The sequence below is a fragment of the Aythya marila genome (genome assembly GCF_965140915.1).
Source record: "Aythya marila genome assembly, chromosome: 6".
NCBI lineage: Eukaryota > Metazoa > Chordata > Aves > Anseriformes > Anatidae > Aythya > Aythya marila.
Genome location: NC_139047.1, coordinates 15,374,604 through 15,390,991, shown reverse-complemented (window position 1 = coordinate 15,390,991; position 16,388 = coordinate 15,374,604). Strand labels below are relative to the sequence as shown.

At 34.6% G+C, this 16,388-nt stretch overlaps 1 protein-coding gene across 9 annotated transcripts in view; it reads right to left on the bottom strand.

The window, feature by feature from the left end:
- The window catches only part of ZNF385B (zinc finger protein 385B), a 176,797-nt gene that overhangs the window by 17,219 nt on the left and 143,190 nt on the right, over window positions 1-16,388 (bottom strand). For 7 of the 9 annotated variants that reach the window (XM_082763131.1, XM_082763130.1, XM_082763134.1 and 4 more), the window contains 2 exons: window positions 16,054-16,107; window positions 8,278-8,437 (listed from right to left, as the gene is read on the bottom strand). In XM_082763131.1, the coding sequence (XP_082619257.1) occupies window positions 8,278-8,437; window positions 16,054-16,107 (214 nt within the window). The remainder of the gene's footprint in view (window positions 1-8,277; window positions 8,438-16,053; window positions 16,108-16,388) is intronic. The other 2 variants (XM_082763133.1, XM_082763138.1) reach the window with 1 other exon arrangement.

Below are 16,388 nucleotides of genomic sequence, written 5' to 3'. Positions count from 1 at the left end.
TTATTTATTCTCTGATTATGTGGAAAAGCTAAATGTCTGGCATCAGATGAACAGTCTTACTTCTTTAGCAATACCTTCAATAAGCTTTGGGGAATTATTAGATACAGATAAAGCAACTCCATCCCAGGCTTGTTATAAAAACAAAACAAAAAACAAACAAACAAACAAAAAAACCCCTGCAGATATCTTTATTGGGAATTATCCATTCTAATGAATTTAAAGGTCTAATTTAAGTCCTGCTGAGAATATGAGAACATCCACTGATTTGAATTTCTTAGTCATCTAAAAACAAACTTCATTCTTGGATCACAAATGAATTTTTTCTTATGCAAATAATACTGTCATTTGCCATCAGAATAACTATCTTGAGGTGACAAAAAAGGATATATCATTTCTCTCTTTTGGAATTTTTACAAAATCTCATTCAAAAACCTTCACTTTTTAAGCTTCTTCTGGATCTTCTTTCTTCCTACTAGAAAATTGCAAAGCAGATGAGTGACATTGGTATCTCAATGTTACACTCATTTTTTGCTAGCTGCTTCTTTTATTCTAATTTTCCCTCCTTCTCCACTTCCATACCTGAAGACTTGAGAACTCTTGTAATATATTGCATAACCAATTATGAATAAAGAATGATGTCATACATACTAGTTCTGCTAGGTTAGGGACATTGTGCCAGCTCTGGCATCCTCTATGGAAATATATATTTAATCATTTGCTAGTATATTGTGACATTCCATATTTATTTTTTCATTCAGTTATCATCCAAAAAAAATTGGATATTCAACAGGCACATCATTAGCAGAACAAGCAAGAAAAACAGATACCCAATATAACAAGAAAAGAGTTGCCAAGAGATTCAATGTATATAGGTGGATTCTTTAAATGACTGTATACATATAGATAAAAACAAATAAACGAAAAAGTAGCTGAGAACATCCCTGGGCTCTGCTCCAATGATCAGCTGTATCTGTAGTCACTCTTGCTTATAGCCCAATGCCTATCTTTACCTCTACCCAAAGTAAGAAAAAAGTGCATAATTTTAAAGATGCTAATGAAAAAATATGCAACAAATTTCCAGTTTTTATAACTGGAATAATTTATAGTAGTATACTGCTTTAGTGATCTAGAGCACATGAATATTCTGTCACACAGCAAAGCACAGAGTAGTATTTAATCTTACAGTATACTTCTAATGTGGAGCTTCTGCTTTTAAATAAATACAGGAGAAAAAGGTTACCATTTCTTCAAAACAATCTTGTGCTTACATGTACTTCTGATTTATATAATGACTGGAGAAAGAAAAGATTGACCTTTTCCAATTTGAACAGGAATTGGAAAAGCTTAACAATGTAATTGTGTCAGTCACAGAACTTATTTTTTTTCAGTTAATTTCCTATAATCAGTTTGCAGTAGAGGTGCAGAATTTGATCTGTGCTAGTTAATATTATAGGCAGGCTGAAGAAACACCTGAAGAATTCCTTGGAGCTCCTGGAAGTCATCAACACCAAACCATGCAGAACAACTGCTTTCCCATTTAGCTTGTTAGAAGACACACGTGGGAAAGATGAGGCTTGAAAATCCTATTTTGAAAAAGTATGACCAGTAAGAATGACAGGGAAGAAAGTGTTTCAAAAGTTCAAACCTAATAAAATGATTTCTTGTTAATAGACTTTGATTTGCTAATAATCCTTTTGATTAAACTTTCATCCTAAGGGCATAAACCAAAGAGCAACATCCTGATGTAGGTGCTGAAATAACCCACCAGAACATGCCCAGAGACTATTTGCTACTAAATCCAATATCAACATTGCATTACTGACAGCATATTTTACATATCAATACTGATAATAAAATGTTCATGTAAATGCATGCATGGTACTTGCACATGAAACAAAAGCATACATGTGATGAATTTATGAGAATTCCTGAATTCTGTTTTAGATTATCCACCAAAAAAGCACTGTGGTCAAGCAGTAGATTCTATACGGTGCCTTTATATCTATTTTAGGGATGGAGTTTCAACAGGTGGCAGTATAGAGCAATATAGAGCATTTTTCTGAGGGCTGTAAAATGCTTAATGAAAAGAGGACAAACCCTACCATCCTCTTAGAGCTGACCATCAACTAACTTCTTTAACATAAATACATCTGTGCTTAGCAGGCACTATCTGAATACACATAAACACGGATGCATTATTATTTTGTAGCATATAATTTCAGTATAATTCTTTATGTAAGTATAAATGTGAAAAACTGATGAGGTTTTTCAGTAGCTTTTGATGGAGACTAGACATAATGACAATCATCTCAGACAGGCATAAGAAAAAAAACCTCTAAATATCACTTGTTAACGTTGATGTACAGCAGGCCAAAGAAATCATTGTCATGTTCCTCTGCTTCTACAGCCTCTTTTCCACAAAATTCAACTTCATCACAATATAAGCAGCATAGACTTTGAGGTCTGGATGACTTGGAAACTTTACAAAGGATTTAAGAATAAATACCCTAGAAACATCCTAAACTTTGAAGTTCTTATAATGACATCTCTATGACAATAGCCTAGAATCCCCCAGAACAGATATACTACAGATAGCTGTGGAAGCTGTATTATCTACTTGGTCTTTCGATAAGATTATTGTGATTTAAAACAAACAAAGAAAAAGTTTATTCCTTTAAAATAAAGTGATGAATTAAAAATAAATATTAAGAGGGTTTTTCAGAATTGGATATCATTTTTAGGATACTCTAAGCACAGAGATGCATATGGAAAAGTTTAGTTTGGCAACTCAAGCAACATGACCAAGGGAGTGTCCTGATGGTTGGCTTGTGAAATATGAACTAAGCCATCCCATGGGACATTATGTCTCATTCATAGTTGATGAATAAATAGCACTGGTAATTGGGACACTGAAGAAATCCAACCCATCATAACGTGCCTGAGTAAATGTGATTCAATATGTAGCACTCTACTACGGAATAAAAGGAATAAAATATACAGGTTTATTTTCAAAGTGCCCACAGAAAGCCTGCAATGAACTAAAATCACTGACAAGACCTCAAGCTCAACTTTTTTTTTTTTTTTTTTTTTTTTGGTCTAATGAAGCTTGTAGTTACTGGTGTTACTTCATGGACTAACTTATTACCATATGTCTACATGACAAAGTAGCACTTACGTCTATCAGTCTGTCTGGGCTGTTTTGAAAATCTGAGCTAGCCCACTTGGGCAGCAGACACTATACCATGTTTTAGCATGCTGTAATAACTGGACTAACTCCTAAAAGACCCAGCTGGATCAAGAAACTGGCAAACGAGGTTTCCAGTCACATCTTTTTCTTGCTGTTCTCGCCATACACAACAGACCAGCACAGGACTGCTCATATGCTGGAATATAAAAAGCATGACACTGAACATTTAGCTGCTCTGAGATGCAGTTACAGAACAAAATGGTAGTAAGAGGGGCCAGAACTTGAAACTGGATCCAGAATTTGGCCTGGTTAGGTGCCTGGTATTGCAGATGTGCCAGCTGAACAAAAAGGACTTTTCATAAAACATCCAAAGGGTGCATCTGTAACAAGTCCCTGGTAGCAGAGCCTGCTGATCTTATTTGAACAAGAACTGAACTTGAAATGCCCATATATATCTGTATATATATACAGATACACAGACACATATATGTATAATTCACAAACAACTCTCACTGAAAAGGAAAGAGTTCATATACAGAATGGCTCAAAGAAAAAAAAAAGGCTTTATTTTTTAATTCTGAAACCTGTTTTTGACTTTTTAATAGGTTATAGCTGTTGCATTTAATTCTTGATTTCTATATCAAAGCAGAATTTTAAAAAAGTGATTCTGCATCATGTCTCCTTCATTTTGAACAATTTATTTTGATTTAGAAGTGTAATCAAAGAATTCCTCTTCATTTGATAAGTAAATAGTGGCATTTTAGTCCATTTATTATCATAAGCATTCCTGAAGGACTCATCACTATAAGCATCTAGAATATGCTAGACTGGAATCACAGACACCCATCTTCTGTTGCATTCTCAGAGCTATATTTAAAATGCACTCTGCATATTCTAAACATATTCTATGTACTTGTAGCTACCCCTGCCCTTTTCTAAAGGGATGCATTTCACTGGAAATACCTATGTGCACACATGTGTACATTACATTAACACAACATCTTTCAGCCTAAAGTACTTGACAAACTACTGAACAGTGCAGACTTTTTATAAAGTTTCTCCCTTATACACATATATTTCTGTTGGAAGCCATCCTGAAAATCATGGGGTCCCACAGGGAGGGAAGGTGATCTTTGCCCCACATGAAAGAGCAGTTCACAGGCTTGTTAATGCTACCATCCTGTAACTCTCTCTCAAAGCAGCCACAAAAAAAGCTTGCAGTATCACAGCACTCATCTTCTAGCATATGAAGCTGTTCCATAGCTGTTACTATACTTGCTTGGGGTGTTTAGAGAAATTGGGAGACAAGTTCAGAAAGGATACCCTATGGACTGCTCCTGTTTGAAAGTACCCATCAGGACAAGTAGGTATAGCCTAATAAGATGTGTGGGAACAACCACATTGCACCCATCATCTATGACTTTTTATTTTTCTCTGCTGAAACAGTGAAAAGGATAAAACAGTGGTACTCCAAACTAGTAGTAAACAAGTATTTTCTAAATGGTGAAGAGTTTTGTGCTTAAAAAATTAGATCACATAACAGTCTGATCGCACCAGAATGCAAAACTTGTGCAATCCAACCCATCAATATATCCACTTACCTGAAGTTGCAGCAGATTCTGCATTCAAGTACTATGGCTTTATCACTACATTTGCTGATGATCAGTTTACAGAAGTTATTTCTGAATCGTATTGTATTAATAACAGCGGCAAACATCTCTTTCACACACATTAGGAATCATCACAATGAGACCAAGTTCCAGAGTTGCCCCTGTCCATGTCTCTGCAGGAGCCCACATTTTCCTGAAAACTCCTCAAAATACCTTAAACATTAGTTTAATTGTTGTAGCTCTAACAGTAGCCACACTTCTCAAGTTGAAAGGAACAGTTGTAGAGAGACCACTGCATCATAAGATGTGAAAAATAAGAACTGGATGAATTGGGGTCTTGCCTGTAATAGATCCATCACACAAGATGAGCTAACACTGAAATTATTTTTCTGATTACTACTGCTTCTGAAAAATAGCATGACATCTAAAATAGTTACATCTGTCCTACGGAAGAGGTGGCTCTGTAGCAAATTTGACATTTTATTTCAGTATATAGTATCTGTTCTGTCTGGAGAGCTTTGGGTCAGATGCCAACAAGTCACTCAAAATGACAGCAAATCAAAAAAGCTGTTAGTGTCCTTTTATAAACAGACCTTTGTAACGTAACAGTAAATTCAGTTTATCAGTGTACCATGACACTTTCTACCCATTCTGCATTAATACCAGTAGAAGTGCAAAAGGCAACAAAGGAACACTGGAACTTAAGTCTCTTCTCTTCTTAGCTTCTTATTCTCCTCTTCCATACTCAGTGAATGGACATCAGGAACAACATTTCTTGATGAACATTTCTGAGGAACATAGCAATGCTTCAAAATACAACAGTTAAAACAGTTTCACAAGTGGTGGGATTTAATTCCTTTCCTTGATTCCATTTAGCCCCCATCTTCTTCCTATACTTACAATACAATTTTTTCAGGCCTACGCCACACCCAAATAATCCAAACTGAAATCTCCCAGTTTAAGGCAAACAGTGCCAGGCCAGCCAGTAGGCCAAACAAAACAGAGCTCTCTGAAGCTTCTCTCAGGATGGAGTATATGTTAAATCTTCTATCCTACCAAGTTGCCAATTTTCACCATACTTCTACTTATCATACTTCTACTTCTTTAACACACATTCATCTCATTAACTTTTTTACATGAGGCAATAGTTGTAAAAACTCTGCAGAGCATGACAAAGATAAGAATAGATGATATAACTAAGTTTCATTTCCTTAGGAAATCAGGATGAAAATGCCACGGCCACAAACAGAAATTAAACTCTTAGTATTAGATATTATTTTTTTTTTTTAAAGGAAAAATGAAATATACCTATACAGTGAATATTTGTTAATCCATTTCTCAAAGAACGAAAGCTCTGTTAGAATATTCAGAAATAAATTAATGGAAAAACACACACACAAAACAAAACAAAAACACCACCGACAAGGACAAAAAAACATCCACCATAGCATTGATTCCCAGCAGCAACATAATGATTCTTCTTGCTGAAATAAGCATTATGTTAAAGAGCTAAACATGTTCAAGAACGCTTTCCCTTACAGAGGCTATTGTTCGTGTGCAGCTAAACAGAATTATGGTTTGGTTTCTTGTCCATTTTTTTGTTTGTTTGTTTCTTGTCTAGTTCACTAAAAATTCCTGTCTCCAAGACATTTCCTGTCTCTGCTAGCAGCACTCCATTTGGATGTGGAGGGTTTGTCACTCCAGGTTTAGAATTTTGTCTTCCTAAACATCTCACCTTCAGTCTTACAAAGAGCAGCAACAGGCTTTGAGCAGCCTGCTCTTCACAGGCAACTCTGCTGTTCCCCAGACTGGAAGAAAGCATATAACTAAATCACCACAGAAATTTATTTTGAATGCAGAAACACTTTTAGTGGTGTAGTCCAACAGACACAGATGGCAATCTGTCTAATTTGTGTTGAGTAATTAATAACATGTAACAACATACTGTCAAAACAGGGGCATTATAACAATATCAGGAGCAGGTTTCTCTTGGTGCTTAGATTATTTTATCCTCTCTCAAAAACCGGAAGTAGAGGAGTAAATGATTTTAGATATATTGCACAGAGAAGAAGAAAATTAAGTCACGGACGGATCTTACATGCTGGCCTAAAAAACACATGAGACAGCTCTAGACTTAGAGAAAACATTGAAAAGGAAAATAGAGTTGGTAAAGATGCTGCAACTTGTGTTACTTGGCCATCAGCCTTTGGCACAAGCAGGGCAGGCAGTGCATAACACAACTCCTTAGCAGGCATTCCTACACAACAGTTTATTTCTCTGAAGTTTTAACTAAAATCTTATTAAACAATTGTCTGAGGTTTTAGTGTACATCTGGAGTGGTAAGTTGTTTTAACTAAAGCTATTTTCGGTGTTTCAGAGTGTAAAATATTTACCAAATGTTTTAAATCTCTTCCTTTCGATAATGCACATTTTATTTAGAGCAAACGGTACCTTGCAACTGTTTTATAGTAAATTGGCATGTTTCCCTGAACACATATCATTGCATTCACACTATCTCACTCAAATCTAACATGTGATTTTCTAGGTGATTCAATGTAAAATTTAGCTCATTGTTAAGGAACCAAATGCAGTTTTGTTGCTGTGGGGAGAACAGGACAACAAATACCTATGGGTGTGGAAATAGTTTTGGTCCCTTCTTTCTCTCTCTCTCTTTTTTCTTTTTAATTTTTTTTTGGTCAGAAAACTGTCTGTGCCAATCATCCTATGGCATTCAAATCAGGCTCAGCTCTGCTGAAGATAAATGGATATCAAGGCAGCAGCAAGTCCATCACAACCAGATATCAGACCAACATTTGGGTAACCCACAGTAGGTGCTTTCTCCTGGATGACAAGTACAGTATTTCAGACTGTCAGCAAGTTCAGGAAATTCTCCTGTTTCACTCAGTAACACAACACTGACAGTGCAGAAAGTGACTCAACTCTACTGTAATTAGTGTTACTGACCTTCCTCAAATTACTGGCAGGGGGGGAAAAAAATCATGTTGTTAAAGAGATAATGAGCTGTGGAAGTCAGGCAATATCTGTGCCATAAGGCTTCACTACATTTCCATGGGTGTGTTTCTCATTGGAGTAGTACTATTCTATTCAGAAAGGAAAAAAATTGGGGAGAGATTTCTTGTATTTCAGCAAGAAATGTACATCTCAGATGGATGCCCCACCCATGTCCACCTATTACTATTCTCACATGAACAACATAGCTTATATGAATAAATGTGATAAGAGGGTCTTAACAGTTAATAAGAAACACCAGACATTAGCACTCAGAGACACTACCTATCACAGATGTGGGGAAAAAAAAAAGCTTTGATGGCATCAAAAACAATCAATTCTGTACAAGAAAACATAGCAAATAGTTTAGAAAAGACAAGTCATGGATCAGTATCATGCAATCAGATTCTCTCATACAAACACCAAAAAGTAGAAAATAAACAATGTATAGGACAAAAAGTTTTCATTGACCTGATTTGTCAGAGATGTTGGCTGTGACTGGCGTAGAGCAGCTTGTGTTAGCCTTTGCGCTGTCCTTGGAAGACCCAACTTTTGGTTTATTTTTCGTTGCCTCTAGTGCTTTGACCTTCTTGGCATGTTTACTTCCTTTGTAGTGGGCCTCGGCCTGGCTCTACAAAGGAGAACAAATCAGGCTCACTTTTTTTTCTGTACTTCTGTATAACACAGTGGACAACAAAGCAGAAAAGTGACACTTTCAATAGTAGGCACCATATTATTCCACTTAGAAAGTTTTAGCATCTTTATACTAGTAGTTTTCCTAGATGTATTTTCTCATATATTCAGACAACAGGATTTTAATGAACAGTTTGTGTTTTCACTAACTAGGAAAAAGAGGCCTCAGGATTAGATAAAGCTCTGCCACTTCTAATGTAATTCTTTGTTTCCATGCCGCTTGAAGATTTAAATAACTATACAAATGTAAACAAGACCAATTGAGAAAGATGCTCCTCAATTTTCATGTACTGTTCCCTAGTCTTTATAGCTTGTAGTGTGTAGATGTACCATGCTGTAACACGATTAAATAATCCATTTTTTTCTTCTGTTTGATCTAGTACAAAAGTCAAAGTATTTTCATCATTACACCAACGCCAATTGAAACAGGCATTAATAAAAATGACTTCACTATTAGATCAAGCAGAAAGGGGTAAAAAGAAGAAACACCATACTTCTAAACTTCAATAGGCCCAAGTGAAACATAAGAAATATTTATCAGTCTTGATTGTTTTATAAATTGCCTTCCATAGTTTTTTCCAAACACTAAGAAAATTGGAACCAGAAGGACATGAAGTAGGTAAGCTGATATTTATTATTTTCTCTCTAGTGAAGTGTTGTATATATATATTTACGGGCTGACGAAACAGAACAGCAGAAATAAGATGCAATGTTTACTTATCCTTTGTCATCAAACTATCTGTAGAAACTAGGTCAGTGTTTTTGAAACTGCACAGCTAAAAGTAGACGCATAAATAAATGCCTGTTTTTTCAGTGATTTTAGTTCCCTATTATTCTTCCTGAGTGTATATTACCAGCTACTTTGACAAGTCAGGTCACTTCATTAGGTGCAAACTAATGAACTACATGCTTAAGCCAAACCCAAAAGTTTGGAAATATTTGCAAATGACTTTTCAACACTTTTCTCATTTGCTAAGAAATTAATTCACTAAAAATGGATAAAGAACACAGTTTCATACAAAGCCCAATATATTTTCATAACATTTTACGTATTGCTATAACGTTTTCATATTACTATTTAGCAATAGGTTTGTATTTTTACTATTAACAAACAAGGTTTATTTAATGGTTTGAGATATACTACTATGTGCCTCTATTGAAGGTTACATATTAACTATAAAAGTTAATATTGTAGTTCATTTCAATGTAAAATGGTCAGAGAAAGCATGCTTCATGTAAGAAGATGACCACACCTTGGCACCTGACATATAACAACATCAGTGCAAGGAAACTTTTACTATGTTCATGCAAAACCACATTCTCACTATGTTATTTAGTTCATTGCGTTAAATGAAACAAATTACATGCTTTATAAAAAGCAACTATGGAATCCAGACTTCTTAGAGGTTACAAAGAGTGCTGTCATAAAGAGGAAATTGTCGTAAGGTCAGCAGAAATAGGCATTACAGTACAGTCACCTTGGGACAGCATGTAATATATATATATATATATATATATTTTATACAAAGGAGTGAGCGAACAGCAGAGACAGCTGGAATAGACCAGACAATAGGATAGACAATTTTGTGGAGTCTTCACAAAAATTATATGCACCATTAAAAGTGATGGAGAACTGCTGTTAAAACATAGGAGTTAAGTTCTTACATACTGAACCTTTGTGATTATATACCCTGTGGAACACAGTGCTTTCTAACTCAAAAGGACATGTTGTGGCTGCATTTTTTTTTTTCCAGTAGGTTTCAGAAAGCAAGCATTGAGTAAGAAAAGCTCCTATGTAAGTTTTACTTTGATTTCCTTTGAAATTGAGATTTCTAATCTTCGTTAAAAACAGTAAAGGTTCTGCTCAACAGTTGCTATTGAACTATATCATGATTTAAAAATCTTTGAACTATTAATACATGTACAAACACAATGTAGTATAAAGAAAAACTACATGGCTATACCACTACTACTACGTGCACTACTTAAAGGGACACTTGTCAACTTCTGGGTTGGAGCTCCTTGGCTCCTGATGAGGTAGAGAAGTACAAATTGTTCGCATCCTGTTACATCAATGTGCCTTAAGCATGAACAGGAGCAAAGTACCATCACCCTGTCTCTCTCCACCCTTGCTGAGCTTTGTTCATTTCTCTTCATTTTGCTGTTGCCACATGATGCACTAGGAGTGTCAACCACCAAAAAAATTACATCAACTATTCATGTTTTGCACATATGCACATGCTTGTACATATGTACAGAAATTGAAGCTAAAAATTGAGGTGTATGTATACCCTTTTCATTCTGATACTTTCAACTTTAGAAAAAAAACAGTACGTACAAGATTTTCCACTCAAGTGCTCTCAAGTTGATGATGTCCCTTTAAATACCCAAACTCTATGCTTCGTGCATAAGTGTGCTGTTGTACTCCCTGAGACCAAAGCTACAACATAGAAGACATAGGTGCACTCAAGAGAAAGGCTTAGTAAGTCAAATTCTTGATAATAAGCCTTTCTGCTGATATTTGCAATAATAGTGCCAGCAATATCAGTCAGAACCTACTACAGTCTTTGATTCCCTTCATTCAATCCTCATATAGTGTACATGAGACCTGTTGAAAACAAGCAAGCCCAAGCAGGATTAAAATTTAGATTTTCACAAACACAAATGAAGCCTCATGGAATGTGGTGAATGGCTTCACTTTTGATTTAAATTTCATAATTATGATATTTACATTATCAGTTTCATAGTTGTATATTATAAGGACCGAAGGTAGTGCAGTGACAGTCTAAATCTAGCTTCTGAAAACACCTGCCTTTCCCAGAACTTTTTAAACAAGCCAATCATCCTCCAGAGTGGGGCAGGGAGTCCATCTCTGTTTTAAAGTTGCTAGGGATGAAATAACTACCTCAGCTAAATTGTTTCAATAGTTCACCTCATCAGTTAATTACATGCTATTTATTTTTACACTGAAGTTGTGTATTCTCAACTTTCAATGGCTAGATTTTGTTAAACCTTTGGGTTTTAGGCTTTTTAAATGCATGTGTATTTCCATGGCACTGTGCATGGTAACACACAGATACTCTTTTCAAACGTGAAGTTAGAAGAGCATCCCTTGAGGTACTGAAGCAACATTTTCTAACCCCTCCAGAGGCACCTGAAGTTCAGAGCTTGCTTATTATCCACTGTGAGATGAATCATTGGATTCCATTGCTTTCTGGTAACTAAAATGCAGAATCAACATTAATGGTGTTTCCTGTTACTGAATTACAGACTGTATTGCTCTTCAGAGTTTTCTGGAGTCATAGTAAACAAAAGAAAAGGACAGACATGGGAATCTGAAGTTGGAAAGCAAGTTCTAATTATTTCTGGTATCAATCATTCTGATTATTATTGTCCTGGGCATTACTAATCCTATTTTTGTAACATATTTACACAGCTACCACATTATAGGCAAACTTATTTGCTCAATGTCCCATTTAAAACTTGTTTCTGGCACAATACAGCAATATAATACAGGCAACAAGCTTCTGTAACATGTGACTGAAATATTAAACATATCTTTGAAACAAGCCATGACATTTATTTATTTATTTTCAGTTAAGACAAGAAGCTGAACTTTTATTTTATTTGACTATCCAGAAGTTTAGGACACATAAGTTTTAAAAGACACATGCTGTACAAAAGAAAGGTAACTTAAAAATTTTAATGATACAAAAAGAGCAAAATTGTAAGTTACTATCTTTGGAATATAATATTTTAAATAGATAGCGAATGTACATTTTTTTATCAATATTAACACTATATTAATAACTAACTCATGCAAATTCTTTATAATCAAAACTATATCTGTGAAACAAAAAATGTTGAAAACAACAGAAGTGTTATTTAGTTTCTGAAAACAAGAGCTCTAAAATTAGGAAAAGTCAAAATACCATAACCTTAATGGATCTCACTGTACTCACGTACTATGATGCTTTTTAACTGCATAATAATTTATTACTGTATATAGGGCTGCATTTACTGTAGAGATGAATCAATGAAGGAGAATAATTTTGTTGATGTCATTGTGCCACAATTCAATATTATTGGAATATTTATTTTTTCATTTAAAAAGATCATTACTTCTGTTCCTTATATTATCAAAACTAAATGTCATCATGGAACTTGCATTACTATTATCATTTTAAATGAAATGCTTGCTGGGTCAAGAAGGGCAGGGGTTTTTGTTTGTTCAGTTTTGGGTTTTGTCTGCTTGGTTTTTGTTTTTTGAAAAACCGGAATAAAATATTTCTTATGAAAGAGCTCCCTATCTAAAATGAAAATCTATTTTTCTCTTGTTTCTAAAGCTGAATGTGGTCTACTAGCTTGATATATACACATTTCTCCATTTTAAAATGGAATCCTCCTCGTTGTTAGAAATTATAGGAACCCACTGGGTACTGGTTAGGAAGTTTAATGAACAAGAGGAGTGTCAAGCTACAATAAATGTGGAATTAAATAACAGAATGCAAAATATGTCTTTGTACTGATATAGGCCAAATATAGGCCAAATTCCACAAAATTGTTCATACATTTGTCTGGCATTAGTATTTGATCAACAGAATGCCTATTATAAGACACTAAACAAATGTCTGTTTTTAGAATATCATTACGTAGTGAAAAAGACATGTTTTGAGATCCTTTGCAAAGAGCTTAGAATATACTCAACAAAGACAAAAATATGCAGTTTTTGCCTTTTTTTTTTTCAAATTTCTGTACCTTAAAATATTTGCCTGTCCACTCTTTAAGCAATATTGATTATCTCCATTCAAACCCATTAAATAGTATGCAAAAACAAACAGATTGTTAAGCCTTTTTTAAAAAACAAACAAACAAACAAATAAAAAAACAGGTTTACAAGGCTAAAACACTAGCTATAAAGGTTAATGACTTGGTTGTAAGGACAAGGTCTTCCTCTCAAAAATATATAAAAATATATTCCATTTGAGACATACAAATCGTCCAAATGTCACATTTTACTCAGAATCTGAAGTTACTTGTAAATTGTTGCTTTCAGCTGTCAATTATTAAGTTTAAAATCTAAGCATCAGGACATTCATCTTCGAGACTACATGAAATACATTTGCGATGATGTATTGCCTTATATACTAGATTCTAATAGAATCTAATAGAACATCAACAATGCAAATCTTCATCTTCTACACATAAACGTGCTTCCTAAGAAAGTGTGACTATCATTAGCAAGTAATATCACGAGTAGCTTTACTTTGCATAAACTTAAATGTATGCATATATAGAGAGATGTATATATAGAGATAAAGATGTATATAGATAAAGATAACCAGGAAGAACACAGATCATATAGATTCATTGAGAGCCATATCACCTTCAAGAACCTATTAAAATTCTGCTAAGTACAAAAGTACAAAATGCAGTACAAAAGATGACAGAAAATTACCCGTCTGGAGCAGTGACTGACAGTATATTTGAAATCAGCGCTATTCATTTTGACAGTTCACAACTGAGTGAGTTTGAGAATCTATTTGCTATGTGAATGACTAATTAAGTGAATTTATTACTACATAGAGAAGGAATATTAACCTATCAGATCTCTTCAATGACAACCTGATGCACCTGAAATGGTGTTGAAAAATTTTATCTCATCTGATATTAAGAATAGATGTAATTGAAGAAACCTGTAACATCGAAGTATTCATGCTTTTGTTACACCAAAGCTGTGTGTTATTTTTAAAATTTTGTTCTCAATATATCTCCAAAATCTAATTGCTCCAAATAGTAAGGTAAGTTACTATTGAAACAGACATGGAGAAAATGCAAAAGCTGTGAAAATCAGTTATGTCATAAGAAAGCAACTAGTCAAACTTAGTTTAAAGCTCTGTTAAATAGCTGTTTTTGAACAGAACTTTCAGCACATTATAACCCTGCACTCTGTAATCATGCAATATTTCTGTCATGTTGAAGCTAACAACTTTCATCATTTTGTCATTTCTGCCTTCAAAACAGAAAATTACCTTCACAAGTTCCTAAGATTTATGCTTTTAATTACCTCCTTTTTGCTTCACTACTCTTCAAACCCAAAGAATCAATATAAATAGTTTATTTATAGGAAAAATGTAAAACATTTGACAAAAGATGATAACAATTATGCAGATTTTTATTTGATGCTATTGATTATTTTGTGTGTTATCTTTATGATAGTACAAGTAATCCATTCAAATTTGCAAAGTTAACATTTGGTAACAGTAGCCTAAATTTCAAAAACTTTCCTTCTGTTTTTTTTTTTTTTTTTTTTTTTTTTTTTTTAAAGAAGATCACAGTCATCACATCATTTTTATTAGCTATAAAAGCATTCAATAAGTTGTCTGTCAGCGTGCCCAACTGTTACATCTGCTTTTTCTGATCTGCCCACAAGGTGTTTTTTCCTTGGTTTCTGAGCCTTTGCAGGCAATAACAAAAAGCAGCACTGATTTAGAGTCATCAATCAGAGAGCACAACATGTTATACAAACACATGTTTATGTCAATGAAATGATATCTTATCAACAAGGTGTTACCTAACTGGCTGCATCACAGCCAGGGACCTTTCTACAAGAAAGGGAAAGTGTGCATTGAGGGAAGCACATACTTCTTTTAGATGTGATCAACAGATGATAAAACTTTTTCAAAAGGAAAACAACAACCAAAACAGCAAACAAACAAACCATGTGGACTGCTGGTGTAACATATTTGTGAATTTGGAGTACAGATGGTGAGGAAAGGGACTGGATTAGCACTGACAGTATCAGCTAGTGCCCAGGCTCCTGAGACTCTGGGGAATATCAATGCAAATAACAAGGGAGAATAGAGCAGAGGAAAGCTTCTTGATTTCTATGCACAAAGAAAAACAATTTTGCCAAAGCCTAACAAGTACCCTTGCAAGCATGACTTACTTTTCTCTTACTGTTGCAATTTGCAGTGCCAGACACTAGAAAAGAGCATAACAGAAAACTTGGGTACAGTCTGGCCAAAGCTCCACAGCTGCTGAAGGGACTTACTGCCACACAGCAGTTATGGGAGATGCTGCAGACTTGTCTGGTGGACAAAGGGAAGAGGAAGAATGAGCCAAGTGTAGGCAGAGAAGAAATCTATGGGGGATAGTAAACAGCCATCTTTCCCTTGCCCTGTTGCCTCTGGACCTTTTATAGATACCATAAAGATACAGCAAACCTTATTTGAACTGCTTTTTGTTTCTGCTAGAATGTCTGCAATATAAATAATTAATATCAACAAACCAGACCTATAAGGTTAATACGAAAACTTATTTAGCAAAGCTTATCTATAGCCTATATAGATACATCACAGGTTTGGAAAGAATCCCAGAATTCTTAAAAGGGGAAGAAAACTAAACAAAATAAACAAACAAAACGAAAAAAAAAAAAAAAGTGAAAAAAAAATCACCATTTTTCAAAGGTTAAGATACATCTTGCTTGCTCTTGGTAGACTAATTTCACCCCTTGCTCTGCTGGCCTTTACATAAGAGTAAGATCTGACTCACCACTACAATCTGTTCCATGAAGAGGACTCTTTCTCTTCTGGTGGATGTTGTCTGCTGGTAGTAAATGTAACTGAGATATTTCAAAATTTTTCTGAGCTAGATTATTAACACAAAACCAGAACTTGAACTTTACTCAAATACTAGATTTTGCTGTGTTGGAACACATACTGTTTCATCATTGTGTAGAAATTAAACAATAAAAATGGTGGTAACAAAGGTTTTAATGCAAAGATGGAAACACCTATGTCTATTATAATATACTGAAGTGAATCCAACAGCAACAATTAATAAATATTATTTTATTTTAAACAGTTTTCTAAAAAAGGCATAACAGA